Raw genomic sequence first — 24,060 nt, 5'->3', positions numbered from 1 at the left:
TCATTTGTGTTGTTTTCTCACCCAGGTGTGTTCTCTGTTGCTGAGCTACGGAGCGGACCCCACCTTCCTGAACTGTCACAATAAAAGCTCCATCGAGCTGGCTCCCACCACACAGCTGAAGGAACGCCTTGCATGTATGGTCCCTTCATGACCATACGTCATACGTTTATAATGCTTTAAAATGTGAAAGTATTATCCGTAGTGATAGTAGTAGTAGTTACCTTAATGAACCAAAGTAACTAGCCTGGCATCGCCAGACAAATTGCAAACTGCAATTAGTCTGGAACCTCTCCGTTCATTTTCGATTTCCAAAGGGTGCAGACCAAAATGCCATGCTGAACCATCATCGTATTTATCCTGCCTCATGTTAGGTAAATGGTTATGATTGGTCTGTCTATTTCGTAGCGGGCAGAAACATGAGCTTGCGAGATTTGTATGGTTCCCAGGCTACAAAGTTACATCTTTTAATGTAAATTGCAAATATTAGTATAATGTACACAATAAGCTATAACCACTGCATTAACAAGGTCCATATCTCCCCAACCAACACTGTCATGCATGCTACAACATTAGCCTGAGCTTGTGGTTGACCTATGACCCCTCTATTTCATCTTACTTTACAGACGAGTTCAAAGGTCACCTGCTGCTGCGGGCGTCCAGGGAGGCAGACCTGACCCGCGTGAAGAAACACCTGAGTGCAGAGACCATCAACTTCAGACACCCCTTCACCCAGGAGACGGCGCTGGTGTGTGTGTGTGTGTGTGTGAGTCCGTGTCCTTGTAGAAGTCAACAAACAAAAATGGCCAAATTATAATGTGTCTTTCTATCTGTGTGTGTGTCTCTCCATCTGTGTTTGTGTGTGTGGTTGTGTCTTTCTGTGTATGTATGTATGTGTGTGTGTATGCATGCATGTGCGTGTTCAGCATTGTGCGTCGGTGGCCCCCTACCCTAAGAGGAGACAAGTGTGCGAGCTTCTCCTGAGGAAAGGAGCCGACGTCAACGAGAAGACTAAAGAGTGAGTGCTGCGCTAGTGTCTGTACTTTTACTGATGAAACATGTTATGTTATCAGCACATTTAAAAGCGTGGTAGTGGTGTCGCTCGGGAAGGTGTGATGGTTATCAACAGGGGTAAGGCATCAAAAACAAACTGAATACTGTTAATATTCATGACCGACTGTGATGGCCAATCAGAACGTGACGTGGTGTCCTCCTGTGATGACATCATTGTTCTCCTCTGATCCCAGCATGTTGACCCCTCTCCACCTGGCCTCGGAGAAGTCCCACAATGATGTCATCGAGCTGCTGGTCAAACACGAGGCCAAGGTGAGCAGAAACACGTAGTGATAGTACAGACGTTCCAGACCCCCCACAGGCAGCCACCTCACCCTGGGTCAACAGGTTGGGGGTTCAAACGTTAAAGAAATAGTTCACCGGTGGAAATATGAAGGTTTTATGAAGTAAATAATTATATGTATTTATAATACAATAATACATGTGCAAAAAAAATTGAAATTGGTTCATCCTAGCCTGAGAAAAGGCAGAAAGAGTGTTTTTATGGTCTCTCTGGCTCATCCTGCAACTACCACAATGCATTGCGCTCGCTGCCCCGCCCGCCTGTTTCGGTTTGGAGGGGGGAGGACCACTTGCGCGAGTGGTCGTGGCCACGCTCACACTTTGTGTAAACATATCCCTGTGATACGTTGACTAGTTTAGACTTCTGCTCTCGTTTTTTCAAACGCAAAAATGCCCAATAGTTGTTTGGTACCCGGTTGCACCGAAAAGTCTAGGAAGGGACAGAAAGTAAGTTTCACGTTTTGCCAGTGAGAGACAGTGAGCGTTGCAAACGATGGCTGCGGGCGATAAACAACCCCACAATTGGAGAAGACGTCGGTATTGAAATGATAAAAGGTAAAACGATATGCAGTCTCCATTTCAAACTGGAGGATTATGATAGAAATTTCGGCATGACGGGGCACGCTCTGAAACAAACTGCTGTTCCGTCCGTCTTCGCTGTGGGCCCATTCCCAGATGACGAACAGGCCAGCGCTTCTAATGCACCTCCCGCAGCAAAACGCACTCGCCTACAGGTAAGACTGTTGTAATCTTCTACTATATTTCTGTTTACAAAGTACACAATAATAGATGCTATCGGGGCAATTTGCTAAAATTGTTCAAAAACAAAGTAAGGCAGCTTTGTTTTTCGCTGTGTTCTCCAGGCAAAGAAAACGACGAAAACGACTTATCATTTTCAGTGAGTGATAGAATCTAAGATTATACTAGTGATAACTGTTGTCTTTATGGTGACATTTCAGAATCCGGTTGCTTCAGCTGCTGGGATAGTTGGATCAGAAGATAAATTCCAAGGCCAGTCGACTTCTCAAGCCACACTCTCATGCAGAGAGGTAAGCTACAAATTGTTGTGTGTGTGTATACAGTATATAATAGTGTGTGTGTTGTGGAAGCAAATTAATATTGAGCAGTTTTATTTTATTCTTGTCCCTACATTCATTTTTTGATAATTGTATGTGTATTTCCTCTTGTCTTTATTTTTTGGTATAAAATTATTTCTTCAATGGTACCAAGAACATGACAAACTAAATGCATGTGTAAAACATATGCATGTGTAAACAGAACACTGGTAGCGGACATGGCGCATTGACTCTCTCTGCGTCCTCCAACCCGCTGAAGACTGACACTTTCCCTTTGACATCCACACCAGTGAAAATCCTTCCCTCTGTCCAAGGACAATCTGTAAGATTCTGAAAAACTACTTTACAAATAATCATTCTAATGATTATTTGTTATTACTAATCATTCTAAAGGAATAATATTTATGTAATTGGTCAGCTTTACAATTAAAAAAAAACCTCTTCTTTGTTTTACAGACATCGTGCCCGGACACACCTGGGACCCTTGATTCAAGCTTTAGCACTGTGGGTGAAGCAGACGAAAGTTATCAGCCCAACACAACTGTCACCCCCACGTCAACGTCATCATCAGAAGATGAAAGCATCAATGACTGGCATGGAAAGAAGATCATTGTGAATGAGTCCTGCTTGATGTCCCTTACGTATTTTATTTATTTTTTTAACTTAACTTTTATAATAAAGCATTTGTTTTTAATCTTATCTTTGTAATGTTGATATATTGGATAATTTTCCTTTGTGAATAAAATCTTATATTGTTTTTACCACCTTACCTTGGACTCCTGTATAAACCCATGTTCACCATAACAAACTTGTGGGTGGGACACTGCAATAATTATTTAAATTTTACCTTTAAATTTTACCGTTTTTTTTTTACACTACAATTTATGTGGTATAAATCACGAAGATGCAAAGTAGGTTCAGCATACAGCCATCATGTATGAATGTAGCAAGAATAGATTACAATATCAAGTACTTTAGGTATAATTTGTATATTAATATTGCAAATCACAACAACCAAAATGAATTAGAAGTTTTATACATGAAAAAATATGAACTATTTACAAAAATAAAACGTGTAGGGTGCGTTTGCTTAAGTCAAACTAGTCACAGCTCATCTTGAGCATCTACTGTCTCCTGGTAGCCACGGTACTGGCCATCTGGTGCTGGATAATGAGCTTGGATGGCCTGGACATCACAGGCTGGCAAAACAAGGCGATTGCCTCTCCCAAGTCTCTCACCTTGTATTTATTTGTATTTGTATTTATTTATTTGCACCATAAAAAAACGACAATTACAAAAAACAGAAATTAAAGAAGAATAGTAAGTGCAGGAGAGGTTAAAAAACCCTACATGGGCTTATAAGAAGCACCTCCCCAAGAAATATACACATTCAAAGGATAAATCAACAACAACAACAATAGGAGAAAGCAACAACAAATAACAACAAAAAAGGAAGCAATACAAGTGCCATTTTATAGCAGACACTCAAAGAAGTCAGAAATAAAAACATGGGTATGTATAAATATAAAATGATTGTATTTAACTGAGTGTATAAGCATGTAAAGAGATAATGATCCAATGACAAATATACTGGAAAAGAAACTATTAGGAACTTTGATTTAACAGGTAAGCTTTCAGTCTTAACTTAAAAGTATTGAGGGATGAAGATAATTTAACAACATGAAGATGGGAATTCCAAAGTATGGAGCCTCTGTGAGCAAAAGAAAACTGAGTATGAGTAGTGCGGCAAAAAGGGGGATGAAGTTTATCAGTCTGTCTGGTGTTATAAGAATGGACCTGAGAGTTAACTGTAAAGAATTCATGAAAGGATTTGGGCAGCAAGTGGGAAAGTTGAATATATTTATAAGTAAATACACATGATTGAAGTATATTAATATCGTGGACTGACATTATCTGAAGATTCTTAAACAGAGGGGCAGATGGAGACAAATAATTAGAGAAGGTGGCTAATCTAACAAATTTCTTTTGCGCGATTAATAATTTCTGTAAATTAGAAGGATAAGTGCTAGCCCAAACGATATTACCGTAACTGAGATGTGGATGAATTAAGCTATAATACAGTATATTTAAAACTTCCTGAGATATGAAATCACGAATTTTTCTGATGATGCCAATGGATTTCAACACTTTATTATTAACAAGTTTAATATGTTCGGACCATGACAACCTCTCATCAATTAATACCCCTAAAAATTTGGTGGAGGAAACCTGGATTATATCATTATCCCCAATAGTGATTTTAGCGCTGGATTTACAATATATTTTATTTTTTCCCGTAAATATAATAAAATTAGTTTTTTTTACATTTAATGTCAACTTATTTATCTGGAACCATTCAGAAAATTTAATAATGCCAGAATTGGCTTCACTAATTAAAGAATCAAAGTGACTGTGAGTCAAAATCAGATTAGTATCATCAGCAAAAAGTATTGGTAGCATCGTGGAAGAAACAGTTGCAAGGTCATTAATGTAAACAAGGAACAATAACGGACCAAGAATGGAACCCTGGGGGACACCATATGTTAACTGGGCTCTGGAAGAAGTACAACCATTGACATAAACAAACTGTTCTCGGTTTGAAACATAATTAACAAGCCAAATATATGAAATATCATGAAAACCATAACGATGTAACTTAGAAAGTAAAATAGTGTGGTCAACAGAATCAAAGGCTTTCGATAAATCTAAAAAAATACCCAAAGCATATTTATTGTTATTTATGGCTGTATAGATTTTTTCAACCAGCTGTAAGAGGGCCATATCTGTAGAATGATTTTCCCGGAAACCATATTGGTGCTCGTGTAAAATGCTGTGTTTATTTAAATGAGATAAGATTCTTTTTTGTACCAGTTTTTCTAAAATTTTTGAAAAACATGGTAAAATAGAAATTGGTCGATAGTTATTAAATGATCTTGTATCCCCAGTTTTATGAAGTGGGATAACTTTAGCAATTTTTAGATCTTTAGGCACACATCCCGTCTGCAACGATAGGTTGAAAATATATGTTAATGGTTCAACAATAGATGAAGACACAGATTTAATCAATGAAGCACAGATATCGTCATGGCCCGGAGCAGATGTTTTCAGTCTGCCAATGATTTCCATCACCTCTGCTATGTCTGTATTTTCAAACTGTAAAAGAGGGGGGAAGTTACCCTTTATGTAATCCAATGGATTTCTGTTAGAAGGTTTAATGTTCTTTGACAAAGAGGAACCCACTTGTGCAAAGAAATTATTAAATTCACAAGAAATTACATAAGGATCAGTAAATGTTACACCACCTTCATTGAACTCTGAAGGATGAGAAACAGAAGACTTTTGTTTATTCATAAGTTGATTGATAACCTTCCAAGTAGACCTGATATCGGTGGAATATTCTTTGAGTTTGTTACTGAAATATATTTTTTTGGCTATTCGAATTAAATGATTATATTTGTTTCTATATGTTTTGTACTTTTTTGAATTCAGAGGTGTAGGATTGGTAAGAAACCTCTTATATAACTTATTTTTGGTTGTTGAGGATTTGTGGAGGCCGGACGTATACCAGGGTTTTTTATTCAGTACAGCAAGGTTCTTTTTTAATTGTACCAGTGGAAAGCATAAATGAAATGCAGAATTAAAGGTTGTCACAAAAGTCTGATAAGCAGACTCAGCATCTGTATGTTTGTAAACATTATCCCATGAAATGTCATCAATCAACTTTTTGAACCGTTCGGTATTTTGCCGATTAAATAATCGACGTACATTACCGGAATTTGTACCAACAGGGCCAGTCTTGTCAGAGATAGAGAAATGAAAAATAGGAAAATGATCTGAGATATCAGTGAAAAGGATGCCTGATTTAGTTGTATTATTCACAGAGTTAGTAAAGATATTGTCAATTAGGGTGGCAGATGATTTTGTCACTCTTGTTGGCTTGTTAATAAGAGGATAAAAAGAACAGGAAAACAAAATATTAAGAAAGTCTGAAGTCCGAGCCTGAGTTTCGCATTTGAATAAATCAAGGTTAAAGTCCCCCAGTAGAAAACATAGTTTCCTTTCCGTATTTATCATTTCTAATATTGACCCAAGCGTATCATTAAAACTTACAGAGTCTGTATCAGGGGGCCTGTAAACACATCCAATGATAACATTTCTGCCACTAAAAAATGAACAAGAGGTAATTTCTATAAACAGGGCTTCAACATCAATGTTTTTCAATTCATGGGCCAGATCTTCTCTAACACAGAATTGTAGGCTCGTATGAACATAAATTGACACACCACCCCCAGTTCTCCGTGGTCTACAACAGTGAACTGCCTTATATAAAGGTATATCATATAACATTTCTGTTGAATCTGTCAGCCAAGTTTCTGACAGGGCGATAATAGAAAATTCATGATTGAGAGAAGATAAATAATTAGTAAAGTCATCATAATTTTTTGGAAGACTACGAGCATTCAAATGACAAGTAGAAAAAGATGAATTAGAGAAACCCTCATGTAAATTTTTAAATTGTTGAACATTATAATATTCACAAATGGTAGACAAATTGCTGGTAAATTTAAGACAATTTGAGTCTGGATCAGCAGAGTCAGTATAACCATCAGTTCCGTTTAACTCAAAAGGGTTGAAAACATGCTCAGCACAAAAGTCCTTTAAGTCAACATCAGTTAAAAACTCATTCATAATATGACAAAAGAGAAAAGAAAAAAAAACAAGTAGCACTTTAAGCTGCTAGGTTATGAACCAATTTGTCTATAGAAGACTCATGCATAAGCATTACCTAGGTGTTGATTTACTTGTGGTGGGCTTGGATGAGGGAGCGTGAACAATCAGCTGGTCATACTTTAGATAAGCAATGTTACCTTTCATTCGTTCCTCCTTAAGCCTTGGCATTAACTCCTTCCTTTTGGAGCGCACCCTCTCAGAGAAGTCCTCATTAATAAAGAACTTTGTGCCCTTCAGACACTTGGCCCCTTTAATAATTTCTTCTTTGTCCTTGAATCGAAGGAGTTTGACAGTCATGGTCCTGGGTCTGCCATCTAGTTGGAAGGTGCCATTTCGGTGCGCTCTTTCCACTTCAATTAGTTTCGGATCCATCTTAAAGTGATCAGCAAGGAATTTCTTGGCTTTAACTTCAGTGTCATGCCAGGTTTCAGATTTCTCATCTTTGATGCCATCGATGAGGATGTTATTCCTCCTTGTCTGGTTTTCAATGTAATCCATTTTGGAAGTGAGGGCTTCTAAAGATTTTTGAAATTCATCAAAGTTTAAATTGATGGATTTATAAGCGCTCAGATTGGCTGTGTGAGCACTCTTTAGGTCCTCCACTTCTGACTGAGAGTACTCCATACTGTGTTTGTATTCCAAGACATCTTTAACAAGATCATCTATTCGTTTGTTGGTTGAATCCATGACAACCGTGAGGAAGGTTTTAAAGTTCTTTTCCTGGAGATCCAGCATATCCTTGTAAAAGAGCTTTTGCTGGTCCTTGCAGTATCCACTCCAGGAAATGCTGGTAAGCTGTAAGCCAATACTGTCTAAGAAAGAAAGAGAACAACATTAGCAAAGAAAGATAAATTATGCCTTGAGTAGCCTATCCAGCATTACACGGACATCAAGCTCACGTAACGTATCCTATGCTCTGCCAATAAGATCGGCTACTTTCGGATAACTACATTGTCATGTTCCCTGGGACTGAAAACTATTGTAGCCAATGTGTTAGTAAAAACAACACTTAGACTATGCTCAGACGTCCGTTTCTCCCAGTGGGCTTTGGCTGGCGTTTCCAGTTCACTTTCTGGGTCCGGAAATATGTATCCAAAACCCAACTGTTCAGATGAGGCGTAAAGCCTGGGTGAGAGGTTACACACATGGCCCCGTCCTCGCCAGATTCAGCCTGAATCTGGCTGTATTGTTGCTCGTACAAATAGCACTGAATGTCTGAATCCAACAATATATTTTCAAAATCCACTTTGGCTGTTTCCCATTGCAAATTTGCTTCTGCCATGGTCAGAGGTTTGTGTCGGTCTAGTTCTCTAGCTAAGCGGTGAAGAAACAAACAGACATTGTGTTTACATCTCGTACGCAAGCTCCCGCCCCCCTGGCAAGCAAATTTCTCCTGAGATGACGTCATCTCAGGAGAAATGTAATCAGGACAGCTGGGCGACTGGAGGACTGGGTTAGACTGAGGGAAGAAACACACTTTTTAAAAAATATTATAATAGCGATTTTATAATGATAGAACGCCGGTTCTGAATCAGTGAACTATCCCTTTAAATGAAGGCACACATGTCTCTGAAGAAGGGGCTCCTTTCCGAAGTAATAATTACTAATACAGTGTTATTAATAATGTATATGGAGTTATAATCAATATTGTCGCAGTTATCGTGATGAGGAATATTTATGGCATTTCAATGTTATTAAAAACTAGCTAGCTACACTGAAAAGCTTGAATGCACCTAGTGGGGCTCCCCCCTCCTTTAGTTCAGTTGGTATTGAAGGTGTTTTATTGTATTTGTTAGGCAGGGTGATTTGTAATTATTGACCTGTTTCCACAGTGAAGCAGTTCAAGACACGATTCTCTCTCCCCCTCGCCCCCTCCCCCTCTCTCCCCAGGTGAATGCGGTGGACTGCCTGGGCCAGACGGCGCTGCACCGCGCCGCCCAGTGCGGCCACCTCCAGACCTGTAGGCTGCTGCTGAGCTCCGGGTGCGACCCGCGGCTCCCCTCCCTGCAGGGCCTGGCCCCCACGCAGCTGGCCCACCACGCCGTACGGGAGCTCCTGCAAGGTAGTGGGGGGGGCTCCGAGGGACCTGGTGCTGTAAAGTGTGGAACAGTGTGTGTGTGTGTGTGTGTGTGTGTGTGTGCGTGTGTGCGTGTGTGTGTGTGTGTGTGTGTGTGTGTGTGTGTGTGTGTGTGAATCTTGATGTATGCATCTTATTGGTGTGTTTTTATAGAATGGGTGTGTGTGTGGATCTTCATTGATGGTTTTTATCTGTGTGTTTGACAGAATGAGTCAGTGTGTATTGACTTTTAATTATAATTCCAAGAAAAGCAAATAACTTTCTCAAAATATTCTCAAATATTTGCATATTAAACTAAACTGTGTGAGTTGAAGCCATAGTAATCTTTATTAAATTAAAAGCTTAGTAACTGCCTAGAACACATTAGCACAGTGATGCATAAGTGATGGAAGTGATGAATAAAACAGGAGTAATAATATAAGTGACTGCAAACTTAATAACATAACACTTCTGATGATGTAGCGGCTGACTGTTAATTTTCATTATTACAATATAAAACAGATAAAAAGTATTCAGTAACATCCACTGCTGAACAGTCTGCATGTTCTCCACCGTCCAGAAGGAGCTCTGATGGGGAACTCGGACTCCGACCGCCAGCTTCTAGAAGCCTCCAAATCAGGAGACGTAGAAACTGTCAAGGTAAAATATAACTTAATATAACTTCCTGTTGGCTGGGTGGATAACTGAGATTTGAGTTAATGCATTGAACAAGATCATTTGAAGGAGGAGGACATGTGTTTTAAGTATCAATCCTCACATCTCATCTCCATCATCTTTGACTATGGACTGTGTTCATTTCTTTCCTTTTGCACTTTTCATTCTTCCATCTACCTCCCTCATATCTCCATCTCTCTCTTTGTCTGTCTGTCTGTCTGTCTGTCTGTCTGTCTGTCTGTCTCTCTCTCTCTCTCTCTCGCTCTCTCTCTCTCTCTCTCTCTCTGTCTCTCTCTCTCCAGAGGCTGTGTACTCTGCAGAATGTGAACTGTCGGGATGTGGAGGGGAGACAGTCCACTGCGCTGCACTTTGCTGCCGGCTACAACCGGCTGGCCGTGGTGGAGCTGCTACTGCAGCAAGGAGCCGACGTCCATGCCAAGGACAAGGGGTGAGACATGAAGAGAGAGGTTCTTCTTTTTTTTCCTTTTCAAGGAACAGCAAGTTACAAATACAGTAAACACAAGAAACAACCAACCAGACAAAAACATACTTTGAATAAAAATAAAAATAAAGAATAATCATAATAATAAAATAAAAACTAGATGGCACACTCACTGGTACAGAGGCAAGGGGTATTGAGGCAATGTGTTGCCCAACGGTTGTACAGGGGTACAGGGGTAATGTCCTTTGGTATGAGTCCCATAACACACATTCTTGGGCACCTCTGAAGAATTTGAGAGTGTCTCAACAACCTCTCTTCTTGTATTTCTTGTATTTTTGAACAGGACCATAGACTATGGAAAAGCGTCCCTTTGTGTGTTTCATATTTGGTACATAGATCAGGAATATTACCGTTGAAACGATTCAAAATCTCTGGAGTGATATTAAATTGTAACAGTCTGAAACCTGAATTAGTTGTTTGTGTTTGTGATTGGGCACAAATAGTTAGCCATTTAGACCCAGTCATCTCCTCCCCTAAGTCTGCACACCAAGCAAGTCTCTTGTCCTCAGATGTCTCTGGTGACCCAGATGACAGAATATTATAAAATATGGAAATAAGTCTTCTCTGGTGAGGTCTTACCACAATACTTTCTACTGCTGAGAGGTCGGGTTTTGAGAGTTTTTTTTGTGGTTTTATAAACAAAGTCTCTGACTTGTAGGTATTTGAAGAAATGTTTGGCAGGTATGTAAAATTGTTTTCTGATATCTTCAAATGACATGAGAACGTCCTCCTGAAAGAGATCACCTATTTGGCCAATGCCTTTGTCTGTCCATTGTTTGAAGTCCTTGTCTTTTGCCCCTGGAGGAAAATTGTTGTTTCCCCAAATGGGTGTGAACTGTGATAGCTTTAGGGAAACTTTTAGGTAGCTATGAACTTCATGCCAAACATGAATGGAGTTGGAAACAAATGGGTTACGTGTGGATTTCTTTAGTTTATCAGGTTTGTCTGAGTACAGATACATATGAAGAGGTACTGTATGTGAGCTGATGATTCTCCTTCCATGGTCACCCATGAGAAGGATGAACTTGGCCTAAACCGGAAGGAGCTTGTCCAAAGCTGGAAAACCCAGTAGTACCATTTGAGATTGGGGAGTTTCAACCCTCCCCTGTCATATGGCAGATAGAGTAGGGAGATGCGCAATCTCGCTCGTCTGTTACTCCATATGAAATTTCTGAAGATTTTCGTCATATTTGGGAAGAAGTTAGTTGGTGGTGGAAGTGGTATACGTTGAAATAAGTATAGGAATTTGGGTAGGTCATTCATTCTAAGGATATGAATCCTGCCAATCATTGAAATTGGCATTGTTGTCCATCTGTTAATAAGGTTAGTCACCCCTGATATCACTGGGCTATAGTTAGTCGAAACAAGATCCTCTCTTGAATGAGTAATTTTGATCCCCAAATAAGTAAAACTTGATGTGTTTTTAAATGGTGTTAAGGGTTGCAGAAAAGGACCCAGGTGCAGACCGGATATAATTGGAAAAAATGTTTATTCCTTTTCTTTAGGATTAAAAAAAAACAAAGGGAAGACTGGTCAACAGTCAAACTAAGGAGTCAAAAATTTAATGCACAGAAGATCAAGGCAAAAAGTTCCAACACAAAAAATCCAAAACAGAAAATAACAAGGCAGAGAATCCAAAGTCCTCTGGCAGAGCAGAAACAGGCAGAGCAGAAACAGGCAGAGCAGAAACGGGGAGTAGAAGAAACGGAGTATCTCACCAAACTTGTGGTCTGAACTTAAATAACAGGGGGAAAGCAAATCATTGGCTGGGAGACAACAAGGGACAGGGAAAACTCAATCAGTATAACGAACAGCTAATGAGCAGGTGGCACCAGGCAGGAGAGGGCAGGATTCAGGACAAAAACAAAAAGAACATGGCAAATGCAAACAAATGCATTCAATTCCACAGAAGACCAGCAGGGCGGGCAGAATCCATACACGATACTAACAAAATGGGGTTTGTATTGGGGGAAAACTTCTCTCTGATTGTTTAAGAATATATTTATATCCTGAGATTGACCCAAAAGTATTTATTAACCTAAGGAGATTTGGCCAGATTTTGACCCAGCACTTAAGCTGGGTCAGGAATAAAACAATGTCGTCCGCAAATAGTCGTATTCTGAACGCACCTCCGGTCTCTGTCGGTCAACCAGTGGAATTTCACAAGGTTCGGGTTGTTGGCATTAGAAGTGGCTGCTTTTGGAAGTCTGAAGGCTTGGTCGATGGATGGTGGAATCTGGAAATTTTCTGGACCAAGGAGTACGGGTAACCACTCGTTGAGGAAGGATACCAAGGTCACCTTTCTGTGTGTTTTCTGGCAAACCCACCAGTCTCAAGTTCAGTTGCACTGGCGGTTTTCCATGGTCTCCACTGACCTGGTGAGTCAGTGGATTTGAGTGGATGCAGAGACGTTATAGAGACGCTAGGTTGTTCAATTGGTCCTCAGCTGAACTTATACAAGATTCTGCGCCACTTAGTCTTTCGGAGATGGAGTCTAAGGCTTCTTTGATCCCATGACTTGAGGTGATAACTTCTTGGAACTGGGTAGAGAAGTCTTTCCGAAGAGCGTGTATAGCTGCTAAAATTCCTTCATCCCCAGCTTTTGTTACGGGAGCTTCAGCTAGCCCATGTGCTAACTCCAATTCGTCATCTTTCTTCTTTTCTTTAGCTCTTGAACTGGGTTTACTCAACTTCATTTTGGATCCTACTTATATCTTGCACTTTTCGCAAAATCAAATGAATGGGTTTACATACAGTATATATATGATATATTTTACCGGAGCACATGGGTTCTGCGACTACTCACGTCCACGTCATAACTGGAACGCTCATTATGCCTAAATTTAAATGAATTGATTTGAGATGGAGATGGATTTAGAGAGAGTTAAACCAAAACTAAGTGGCAGCTGTTTACTCCATGAGAAAATATCGCAACAAGAAAGTCTCCTCCCCCCTCCAGAGGCCTGGTCCCCCTGCACAATGCCTGCTCCTACGGCCACCTGGAGGTGGCTCAGCGGCTGGTGCGCCGCGGCGCCGCGGTCGACGCACCCGACCTCTGGAGGTTCACGCCCCTCCACGAGGCCGCCGCTAAGGGGAAGTACGACATCTGCAAGCTGCTGCTGCAGGTGGGCCGGCACGGGGGCGTGCACGCATGCACGCACACACGCACGCACACACGCACACACACAGGCACACACACACGCATGCAGGCACACACACATGCACACACACACACACACACACACACATGCACACGCACACACGCACGCACACACACATGCACACACATAGATACGATGAATCATCACCATATGCTCACTGACTCACTCACACGCACACAAAAACACACAAATCTAGTTGCTGCTACAGGTGAACGAGCGTGGGCACGTACACACACACACACACACAACACACATGTGTAAATGCACGTGTAAACAAACGCACCGCACAAATACAGGCAGATCTGTTTGCATTTCCTTGTTATTTATTATGCTTTATTGATTTGACACATAGCTCTCTGAATTATTACTATACGAATCCTTGAACATTTTCCCACATATGAATGCCCTCACCCTCTCTCGTCTTGTCGCCCCCTTCCCGATCCCCAGCACGGAGCGGATCCCAGCAGGAAGAACCGTGACGGGAACAGCCCCCTGGACCTGGTGCGGGAGGGGGACACGGACATCCAGGACCTGCTGCGGGGGGACGCTGCGCTGCTGGACGCCGCCAAGAAGGGCTGCCTGGGGAGGGTCCGCCGGATCTGCAGCCCCGCCAACGTCAACTGTAGGGACACCCAGGGGAGACACTCCACACCGCTGCACCTCGCTGGTAGGACACACACACACACGCACGCATGCGCACACACACACACACACACACACACACACACACACATCCAGGTGAGACACTCCACACCGCTGCACCTCGCTGGTAGGATACACACACACACACGCAAGCGTGCACGTGAGCGTGCACACACACACACACACACACACACACACACACACACACACACACACACACACATCCAGGAGAGTCACTCCCACACACAACCACAACAACACCCACACCCACACACACACACACACACACACACACACACACATATATTCCATGCTGCTGGAAGGACAAATGCACACGTATATAAACATTGTCTGTCCGTTTGTTCCAGCTGGCTACAACAACATGGAGGTGGCTGAGTATCTGCTGCAGCAGGGGGCAGAGGTGAACTCTCAGGACCGGGGGGGCCTCATCCCCCTGCACAACGCTGCCTCGTACGGGGTGGGTACACACTCTCTCGCTAACCCTCACTCACTCACTAACTCATCCCCCTCACAAAGGGGAGTCCTCGACTTAGATTTTGAATGGTAGAATCTGATCCGTCAGGCCAGACCCGCCCTCGACTGGCTGTTGAATCATATATCATATCTATGTTATGTTCTTTCCTGATATTCTGTAGACTCACGGTGTAGGTGGAGGTGCTCTGCAATTTAGTTATTTTTAGATTGCATAGAGACATTTATTTTCTAGCAAAACATAACACAGCAAATTGCACTCAGAGGACTGAGTCAACAACCCCACAAAGAAAATATTGTATAAGGCTGTGGTGTCCTTCGGTACCACTCGTTTACCAGCCCCATCCTCCCGATGCTGTGACACAAACAACACTGCAAGGTGATTTAACTATTAAAGACGACGCAGACTAATTGTCTTTCTATCGAACATTCAAATCGTCTAGGATTCAAGGTCACCCAGGATATTACCCTCATTTTAACTGTAGCCTATATTAGCAATTATATATTATTATTATTATCTTCATATCTTTATTCAATTGTTATTTGTATTATATATTTATATTATTTATACTATTATACTTTAATTGTATTTATTTAGCCTATTTTAACTGATTCACTGACAAATATGTGTAATTATAATACACATATAACACATATAGACTCATAAACACTCAGACACCCAATGTAATCTACATGCAAATCGAAAATAACTTTTTGACCAAATCCTGTTATTACTCGCTGAAGGGGTACTGATGGCCGTACACGCAGAGCATACACACACACACACACACACACGGTGTGGGTGTGCTAGAGGAGTTGATTGAGGAGAACTGAAGGGTGTATTATTTTGTACCGTCTTCTCTTCACTTGAAGAGACACAAAGTACGAGGACGAAAGAACACACGAACTACACCTCACACACATATTATCTACACATGAAAAAACACTACCATAAGCAATCAGTGTGTATGTGTGAGAGAGAGTGTGTGTGCATGTCTGAGTGTCTGTGTGATAATGATGAGGTCCACTCTTCAGGACTCAAGACCTGACCGTTTACTGATTGAAGGTACAGACAAAGACCCTCTGTAATCATCTCCATTCTTCTCCTTCTTCCCTGTCTTTCTGTCTGTCTGTCGGTTTCTCTGTCTGTTACTCACTCACTCACTCACTCACTCACTCGCTCACTCACTAGCTCTCTCTCACTTTCACACCTCTGTGTGAACAAACCTTTTGTCCTCTCCCTCTCCATCCTCGTCTTCTTCATGCGCACTGTTTGTTCATTTATTTGCTTCTCCTCTCTTTTTCTCCCATTTGCCTTTCATCCATCTATTTCCCCCCCTCTAAGTGCTCCCTCTTTTATGGGTCATACAGCGAAGTGAGACAGAAGAGTGGCTCATGAAAGAGCGAGGGAACAACGTGTAGCCTGGTGCTATCAGGCCACAGCAGTGAACCCTGTAGCCTGGTACCAGAGGAGTGAACCCTGTAGCCTGGTACCAGAGGAGTGAACCCTGTAGCCTGGTACTATCAGAGGAGTGAACCCTGTAGCCTGGTACTATCAGAGGAGTGAACCCTGTAGCCTGGTACTATCAGAGGAGTGAACCCTGTAGCCTGGTACTATCAGAGGAGTGAACCCTGTAGCCTGGTACTATCAGAGGAGTGAACCCTGTAGCCTGGTACTATCAGAGGAGTGAACCCTGTAGCCTGGTACTATCAGAGGAGTGAACCCTGTAGCCTGGTACTATCAGAGGAGTGAACCCTGTAGCCTGGTACTATCAGAGGAGTGAACCCTGTAGCCTGGTACTATCAGAGGAGTGAACCCTGTAGCCTGGTACTATCAGGCCAGAGGAGTGAACCTGTGTGGGGGTCGGAGCGACGGTTTCCCGTACGACCTATGCGGTCGGCGTGCTAGCAGTTTGAGGCGTCGTTTTTTAAGCGTTTCTTTAACGTGTCTTTTCGCCCACCTGTCTTTGCACCCACCCGCCCCCCCCCCCCCAGCACGTGGACGTGGCGGCGCTGCTGATCAAGTACGACGCCTGCGTCAACGCCACGGACAAGTGGTGCTTCACGCCGCTGCACGAGGCGGCCCAGAAGGGGCGCACGCAGCTCTGTGCCCTCCTATTGGTCCACGGCGCGGACCCCGCCCTCCGCAACCAGGAAGGACACTCCCCGTTGGACCTGGTCCAGGTAGCCGGAAGGACTTTATTGTTTATTTTTCTCTCTCTCTTTATTCTCTCTCTCTCTCTCTCTCTCTTTCTCTGATATCTCTCTCTCTCTTTCTTTCTTTCTTTCTTTCTTTCTCTCTCTCTCTTTCTCTTTCTCTGACATCTCTCTCTCATATCTCCTCTCTCTCATATCTCTCTCTATTTTTGTCTCTCTCTCCCAGGCGGATGACGTGCGGGCTCTGCTGTCCGCAGCCATGCCCCCCTCCTCGGCGCCGGGGGGCTTCAAACACAAGCTCATCAGCCTCCCCGCCCCCATGCCTTCCCCCACCACCACCACCACCCCCGCCCCGGGTGGACCTCCTCTCGCCGTGGTTCCACCTGTTCCCTCCTCCATCACCAGCACCTCCACCACCCCCGGCTCCACCTCCGCCTCCATCTCCTGCCCCACTCCTCTGCTTCCCTTACCGTCCTCCTCATCCTCCTCTTCCTCATCCTCCTCCTCCTCCTCCTCCTCCTCCTCCTCCCCAGGGGGAGCGCACGGGCCAGATGCTCCCATGGCCGCCAGCGTTGTCATGGCAACAGCCTCGCCGGAGGCCGGGTCAGCGTCCGCCTTGTTTCCAGAGATGACCTCGCTGCTGCTGGGGGAGGACGGCGCTGTGGGCCCTGAGAAGAGAGAAGCAGGAGGTAGCGCTTTCTGTTCCCTACTTTTCTTTACTTCTTTTCTATGTGTCTAAAGAGTCAAATCGTAATCGAAACATATGGAATAAATCAATACAGGCACCAGATAAACCTGCAATAACCACCAGATACACCTGTTATTAACACCAGATACACCCGTTATTAACACCGGATACACTTGTTATTAACACCGGATACACCTGTTATTAACACCGGATACACTTGTTATTAACACCGGATACACCTGTTATTAACACCGGATACACCTGTTATTAACATTGGATAGACGTGTTATTAACACCAGATACACCTTTTATTTACATCAGATTATATGTAATAGTTAACAGTTATAACACACCAGACACCTACTAGTAACACACAGTAACCTAGTAACCTACACACACATACACACACACACATGGCTGAGTGTAGCAGAGCTGTGGACCAGTCTTCAGGGATATCTGTGGAGGGATATCATGCATACATTACAAACCTATTCAGGCTTAGAGATAAGAGTGATTGAAAAGGTTTTGTGGATAACGGAGAGACAGAAAGACAGAAAGGAGCAGATGAAGCAATTTTCATTGTGTTCTTCTATTAAAAGTCACTCTCAGCCTTGCTAGAAAGTGCTGTGTTTTATTAGCACAGGCGATGGCACACTTTCTGGATCCCTTTATTATTATATCCCTTTATTATTATGGATAAATGGATAGACTTTTGGTTCAAGGCAATCAATAATGAATAAGGGGGGGGGGTGGGTGTAAGTCATCCTCACATCAACACTTTATCACACTTAATTAAACAATCTGTTCACTCACTCAGAATTTTAAAAGGGAGTGCAAAGCAGCTTTCACCTTTTCACGCATTACTTAGTCTCCACGTAAACAAACACCAGATGTGAACGGTAGTAAAATATTTTGATCTGGTAAATTGAAAGACTTGATCCCATTAAAGTCGATTGAGTCGATTATATGACCGTTTGAAGCGTGTCACGAAGCAGCAGGTGGCTGACAAATAGCCGGGGGTAAGTGGGAATATAGGATGCATTCACCATTGGTTTCAATTGATTTGTGAAGCAGATGATGAGTGAGAACTTTTCATCTGTAATCTGGTGATTTAGGGGTGGATGAAAGGCTGTATTTGAGTTGTTTCATAATTCATCTGTTTGTGTGTGTGTGTGTGTGTGTGTGTGTGTGTGTGTGTGTGTGTCTGTGTCTGTATGTCTGTGTCTGTTTGTCTGTGTAGAAATCAGTATCGGTCAGTTCCTCCACAACCTTGGTCTGGAGCACTTGCTGGACATCTTTGACCGGGAGCAGGTAAGAAGGCTTTTGTATTGGACGGAATCAAAATGAGACATCACAACAGCCTTCCAAAAAACCTCTAAAATGGACCCCAATCCATGGTTTCACACAATAAAGTAAATCATTTCACCTCAAATTGAAAAACTAAACATTAAAAAATAATTAAAAAAAGCTTTTTGGATTTGAGAAAGGGGAGCCTTTGATGCAGTATGTGTGTGTGTGCGTTGATAGGGGAGAGCCTTCTGTGTTCAGAAAGAAGCAATCTTGCCATTGTGTGTGTGTGTGTGTGCGTGTGTGTGCAGATCAGTGTGGACGTGCTGGTGGAGATGGGTCACAGGGAGCTGAAAGAGATCGGGATCAACGCCTACGGACACAGACACAAGATCATCAAAGGAGTGGAGAGGATCGTCAGCGGCCCACAGAGTGAGCACACACACGCACACGCACACACGCACACACCAGATACACACGCACACCCACATACGAATAACACTTGCAAAGTGACATGCATTCATACTGTGTGTGTGTGTGTGTGTGTGTGTGTGTGTGTGTGTGTGTGTGTGCATGCGTGCGTGCGTGCGTGCGTGCGTGCGTGCGTGCGTGCGTGCGTGCGTGTGTGCGTGCATGTGTATCAGGTCTGAACCCCTACCTGACGCTGAACACGGCCAACAGCGGGACAGTCCTTATCGATCTGGCATCGGATGACAAGGAGTACCAGTCTGTGGAGGAGGAGGTAGCTGCCCGCCCACTGCACTGCTCTCATTCTGATTGGCTGTTGGTCACACAGTGCCTATGCTATAGGACAGGATACAAATACAATGGCAATTCTTGCATGTCATTGGCTAAGCCTTAAGTCACAATGTGTTATATTGAGCCTTCCCAGTTAGTAGCAACTGTTTGTCGCAAAAAAAAAATTATTTGTAGAATATTAAAGTTACAGGATTTGATTGATAACATTATTAAAATAAGTATCGATCAGCATTGACCAGGCTACGAGCTAGATGAAATGTAAATAATGTTAATGATGCATAATTAATACTAATTAATGTTGTTCTCCTCGGCTGTGTGTGTGTGTGTGTGTGTGTGTGTGTGTGTGTGTGTGTGTGTGTGTGTGTGTGTGTGTAGATGCAGAGTACAGTCAGGGAGCACAGAGACGGCGGCCATGCTGGAGGGCTCTTCCAGAGATACACCATCGTCAAAGTAAACGTTTATTCTTCTCGGGTATTTTGCAGATATAACATCAGCAAAGTAAACGTTTATTCTTCTACAGTATTTTAAAGATGTAACATATTTTAAAGGTAAACATCAATCCAGATCAGTTGTTTGTGAGTGTAGCTCAACTCGAATGTTCAAGCGATTGCACGTTCTAGATCCAGAAGGTTTGCAACAAGAAGCTGTGGGAGCGATTCACCCACCGCAGGAAGGAGGTGTCGGAGGAAAACCACAACCACTCCAACGAACGCATGCTCTTCCATGGTCAGTAGGCCTACCATCCTTCAGTCTACTGGAGACGCTACCATAGATGCTACCACACATGCTATTGTAGACGCTACCATACATGCTATTGTAGATGCTACTGCAGAAGCTGTGTTATGAAAACAAGGGAAACGTTGCCGTGCAGTTGCTACACTTATGTTCATTTGTTTCCCATGTAGCACACATACATGATTACACTTAAAGGTACATTATGTTACAAATGTACTGCACTAAATCGTAAAATGAGCGTGCTATTGCACCATGATTATGGCAACATGCAAAGTCCAAAGACTGGCTTCTCTGACAACCACACGACAGCCAGGATGGCTTCCTTGGAAACGCCCGTTCCGGGTCAGACTCACAACCCCGTGCGGTTCCCCATTCCACAGGTTCTCCGTTCGTCAACGCCATCATCCACAAGGGCTTTGACGAGCGCCATGCCTACATCGGGGGCATGTTCGGCGCAGGGATCTACTTCGCCGAGAACTCGTCCAAGAGCAACCAGTACGTGTACGGCATCGGAGGCGGGACGGGCTGCCCCCTGCATAAAGACAGGTCCTGCTACGTCTGCCAAAGGTGACGCAAAATCCCTCTCGCTCTCGGTATGTATGGTCATCCACACACAATAGTATGCCTGACGCAAGTTATTTTCTTCTTCTTCTTGTGGCTCCCAGGCACCTGTTGTTCTGCAGGGTGACTCTGGGGAAGTCCTTCCTCCAGTTCAGTGCCATGAAAATGGCCCACTCTCCGCCAGGACACCATTCTGTTACGGGGCGTCCCAGCGTAAACGGCCTGGCTTTGGCGGAGTACGTCATCTACAGAGGCGAGCAGGTAGTCAATGTAGTTTGTAATCTAATTGCGGAGAGGTGGCGGAAGGCGCAACCTCATGGCTGAATTAATATTCCACTCTGAAAAATAGGAACGGATCTAGCATTGAGCCCTGGGGCTCAATATCAGCCCTGGGGCTATTCTTTTTTCCCTCCTCCATCCAGTGTAGAAACTGCAGATTCTATCCTTAATGTGGGATGTTGTGAGATGTTTTCCTTGATTCTTGAGCATCCATTTTTTACACAAAAGCCTCCCCCTCCCCCCTATATGAGCAATTTCAAATCTTGACGGTAGCACATTGTTGTGAAATGACCCAAACACAATATCCAATAATGCAACATCACACTTCCTTTGTAAACCGTTGTTTATTGTTTTTCCGTGACACCTGATCCCTGTCAGAGAATGATGGCATGTCTCCTCATCCGTTTCAAGCCCTAGTCGTGCACCCGGGTTGTTCATGCGGTACATAAACACCTGTTGTTATTGAAACACTCGCTGAAGGCTGATTGTGATGACTCCCAATGATGATTTTCACATCATGTCTTCCCTCGGACACGGCTGGATAATTCCTGCAGAGATAATCAGTCAATGTATGTTGCATCCTAAAAACAGAAATAAACCCACTGACAAAAATCATTTGTCACTCGATGTGATGGATGAGCAACCCTGTGTTTCGGAAAACGGACAATGTCTTGAGTCCCACGCCAAGCCCTTGAGAGCGCTCAGATGAGTGGATGTCCACTCCAGTAATCAATGGCGTTGCCATGGTGCAGTCCGCCATGCCGGCATGGCAGGTCGTTGTGCGCCGTGTTCGGAGCGGCCTCGTCTCCTCTCCGTCTGCTTCAGGGTTGATTGCCGATGGCGGCCGGCGAATGCATCACCCTGAGACCTTTTTAAACCCACGGTTTGCCGAGACACCAACAGCGTGCTGTGCGGTTCATTACCGTCTGACACAAATCAGTGTCTCAGAAGCAAGCAAGGTTGGCGTTGGAATATATGTTTGAGGTTGGAATATATGTTTGGGGCAAATGGGATACAGACTCCAAAACCGGTTAAACATTGATTGACCTGAATGACAATAAGGGTTAGATGTGCGTTCATTCCCATTTTTATTTGTTTTATTGTTTAAAAGTGACACAGTCACTTATAAACTTATAAACTGGCTGCACTGAGGGTGTTTCTTGTGTGCATATCTTTCAGTCAATTAAGACAAGTAATGAAGGCTGTAATGCTTTAAAGTGTCTCCTCCCTCCCTCCCTCCCTCCCGCAGGCCTACCCCGAGTACCTGATCACCTATCAGATCACGAAACCCGACACATCTGCAGACGGATGACGGACCAGACCAAACAGGAAGTGGGAAGAGAACGGGAGGCCAGAGGACAGGAAAGGGAAGTAAAGAAGAACAAGGCGGAACCGCGGCTTCACTAACTGCATGCGTACAAACATGAAACCTTTATTTATACAATGTATAAAACATGTGAGGTTTGTTAGCAATGGGCGATGTGAAATCTGTATCTTTGTAATGTCTACTTGTTTCTATCTACTTTATTTATCGTGTGAGGGTCTGTTATGGGTACTCACGGCAGGCTGGGTTATTTTCAGCAGCTCGACGGGTTGAGTGTGTGCAGAGACACAAGAAGGGCTCTGTTGTGAAAGCACTGCGCTACCGCTGTTCTGTATGGCTGATATGTTTTAATGTGGGTCAGTGTTTACTTTATCAAATGTACATAGTTATTGTACGTAACTCGTGAACGCAAGACATTCCAATGACGTGTTTTGATTTTACGTTATCGCGTTGTTTCTGTTGTTGTTTATATCCCGTGTATTTTTTAATGAGAAATACTTTGGAAAAGGGACACATTTTCTTTAAGAGGGATAGTGGCTCAGTTTGACCAACGATTGCAGAAAAATAATGGTTTCTAGGCGCAATTTCTAATCCTCATTTATTGAATTATCCTTTCTTTGTACTTGCATGGTGCTCTATAAATATTTGTAAGGAGAATGTAGTCCATGAGATAATTGTTTTTGTACAACATTGGTGACGTGGTAAAGCCGATGGCTGTTTACATAATTTGCCTGAGCAAGACATTATTAGTAATTGGATGACGTTCAAATAGCCTCTTGACGTAGCAGGATAGCCTACACCTATCAACACAATTGATAAGCGTATTGCTTCTATGCTCTGCCTCCAGCCTCAGTTTGTTCTCTGCTAAACGTTAAGGTCCAATTCAAATCCTTGATGGTGAAGCACCCATACTTATTTACCGGTACGATTTTTTTAAATGGGTGCTCTATGTATGTATCTATCTATATTTATATAGATCTATAATGCAGAATGAAAAGGAATGTATCTTAAACTACTCTGATTGGGTTTGAGATCCCCCCCCCCCGACTATTCCAATGCATGCTACAGTGTGTGTTTGGTTTGCAGTGCATTGTGGTATATTGTGTTGTTTCTGTGGTGCCTAAAGGCGCCTAGAAGGGTCTAAAGGTGGTCCAACTTTGTTTTGATATGATCAATATGGTGTCTGTAACCCAGCTGTAGCTGTATGTTAACAAAGATGGGGTTGCCAGATCTAGCAAGAACGCTATGCCACACCTGAAAATATGCTAAGTACAGGTCATGTGTGTGCCTTATTCTGTGTCCTGATTTAAATATAAGCAGATAAGCAGTTTCATCTGTAACCGTAACTAATTTAAACAAAGTCTAATATGAGTTAACAGGTTCTAAGATCCAGCACTAACCCTTAAGCATAATGCTTGATATTGTTTTCGAGGGATGTGTGTTCTGTTTCTTGTCAAATCTGGCAACGCTACCTTTAGTGACGGCAATCTACAAATCAAAATATGGCTGGAGTCTAACCTGGGGTCAACCTCTGCTGTGCAGATCAGCAGGAATCTCTTGGTTTGATTAACTTGAGGTGTAT

At 43.1% G+C, this 24,060-nt stretch overlaps 1 protein-coding gene and 1 pseudogene across 2 annotated transcripts in view; both read left to right on the top strand.

The window, feature by feature from the left end:
• LOC311367193 (poly [ADP-ribose] polymerase tankyrase-2-like) overlaps positions 1-22,466 on the top strand; it is a gene marked incomplete at both ends in the record, with an annotated part of 30,794 nt that extends 8,328 nt beyond the window's left edge. Inside the window, 20 exons of the mRNA XM_084486034.1 lie at positions 26-134; positions 624-745; positions 924-1,015; positions 1,245-1,323; positions 9,051-9,222; positions 9,797-9,876; positions 10,194-10,339; positions 13,353-13,518; positions 14,002-14,221; positions 14,565-14,674; positions 16,684-16,872; positions 17,072-17,534; positions 18,774-18,844; positions 19,132-19,252; positions 19,465-19,562; positions 19,955-20,029; positions 20,200-20,305; positions 20,695-20,881; positions 20,980-21,136; positions 22,404-22,466. Of these exons, the coding sequence (XP_084342160.1) occupies positions 26-134; positions 624-745; positions 924-1,015; positions 1,245-1,323; positions 9,051-9,222; positions 9,797-9,876; positions 10,194-10,339; positions 13,353-13,518; positions 14,002-14,221; positions 14,565-14,674; positions 16,684-16,872; positions 17,072-17,534; positions 18,774-18,844; positions 19,132-19,252; positions 19,465-19,562; positions 19,955-20,029; positions 20,200-20,305; positions 20,695-20,881; positions 20,980-21,136; positions 22,404-22,466 (2,826 nt within the window). The remainder of the gene's footprint in view (positions 1-25; positions 135-623; positions 746-923; positions 1,016-1,244; positions 1,324-9,050; positions 9,223-9,796; positions 9,877-10,193; positions 10,340-13,352; positions 13,519-14,001; positions 14,222-14,564; positions 14,675-16,683; positions 16,873-17,071; positions 17,535-18,773; positions 18,845-19,131; positions 19,253-19,464; positions 19,563-19,954; positions 20,030-20,199; positions 20,306-20,694; positions 20,882-20,979; positions 21,137-22,403) is intronic.
• On the top strand, positions 1,744-7,954 carry LOC311366708 (annotated as a pseudogene). The gene is made up of 4 exons: positions 1,744-2,087; positions 2,632-2,751; positions 2,886-3,070; positions 7,930-7,954. The product of its transcript is annotated as an uncharacterized misc_RNA (transcript).
• Positions 22,467-24,060: the final 1,594 nt, after the last annotated feature.

This window comes from Micromesistius poutassou (assembly GCF_964030765.1).
Source record: "Micromesistius poutassou genome assembly, chromosome: 21".
NCBI classification, from domain to species: Eukaryota; Metazoa; Chordata; class Actinopteri; order Gadiformes; family Gadidae; genus Micromesistius; species Micromesistius poutassou.
This window is presented reverse-complemented; position numbering and strand designations above follow the sequence as displayed.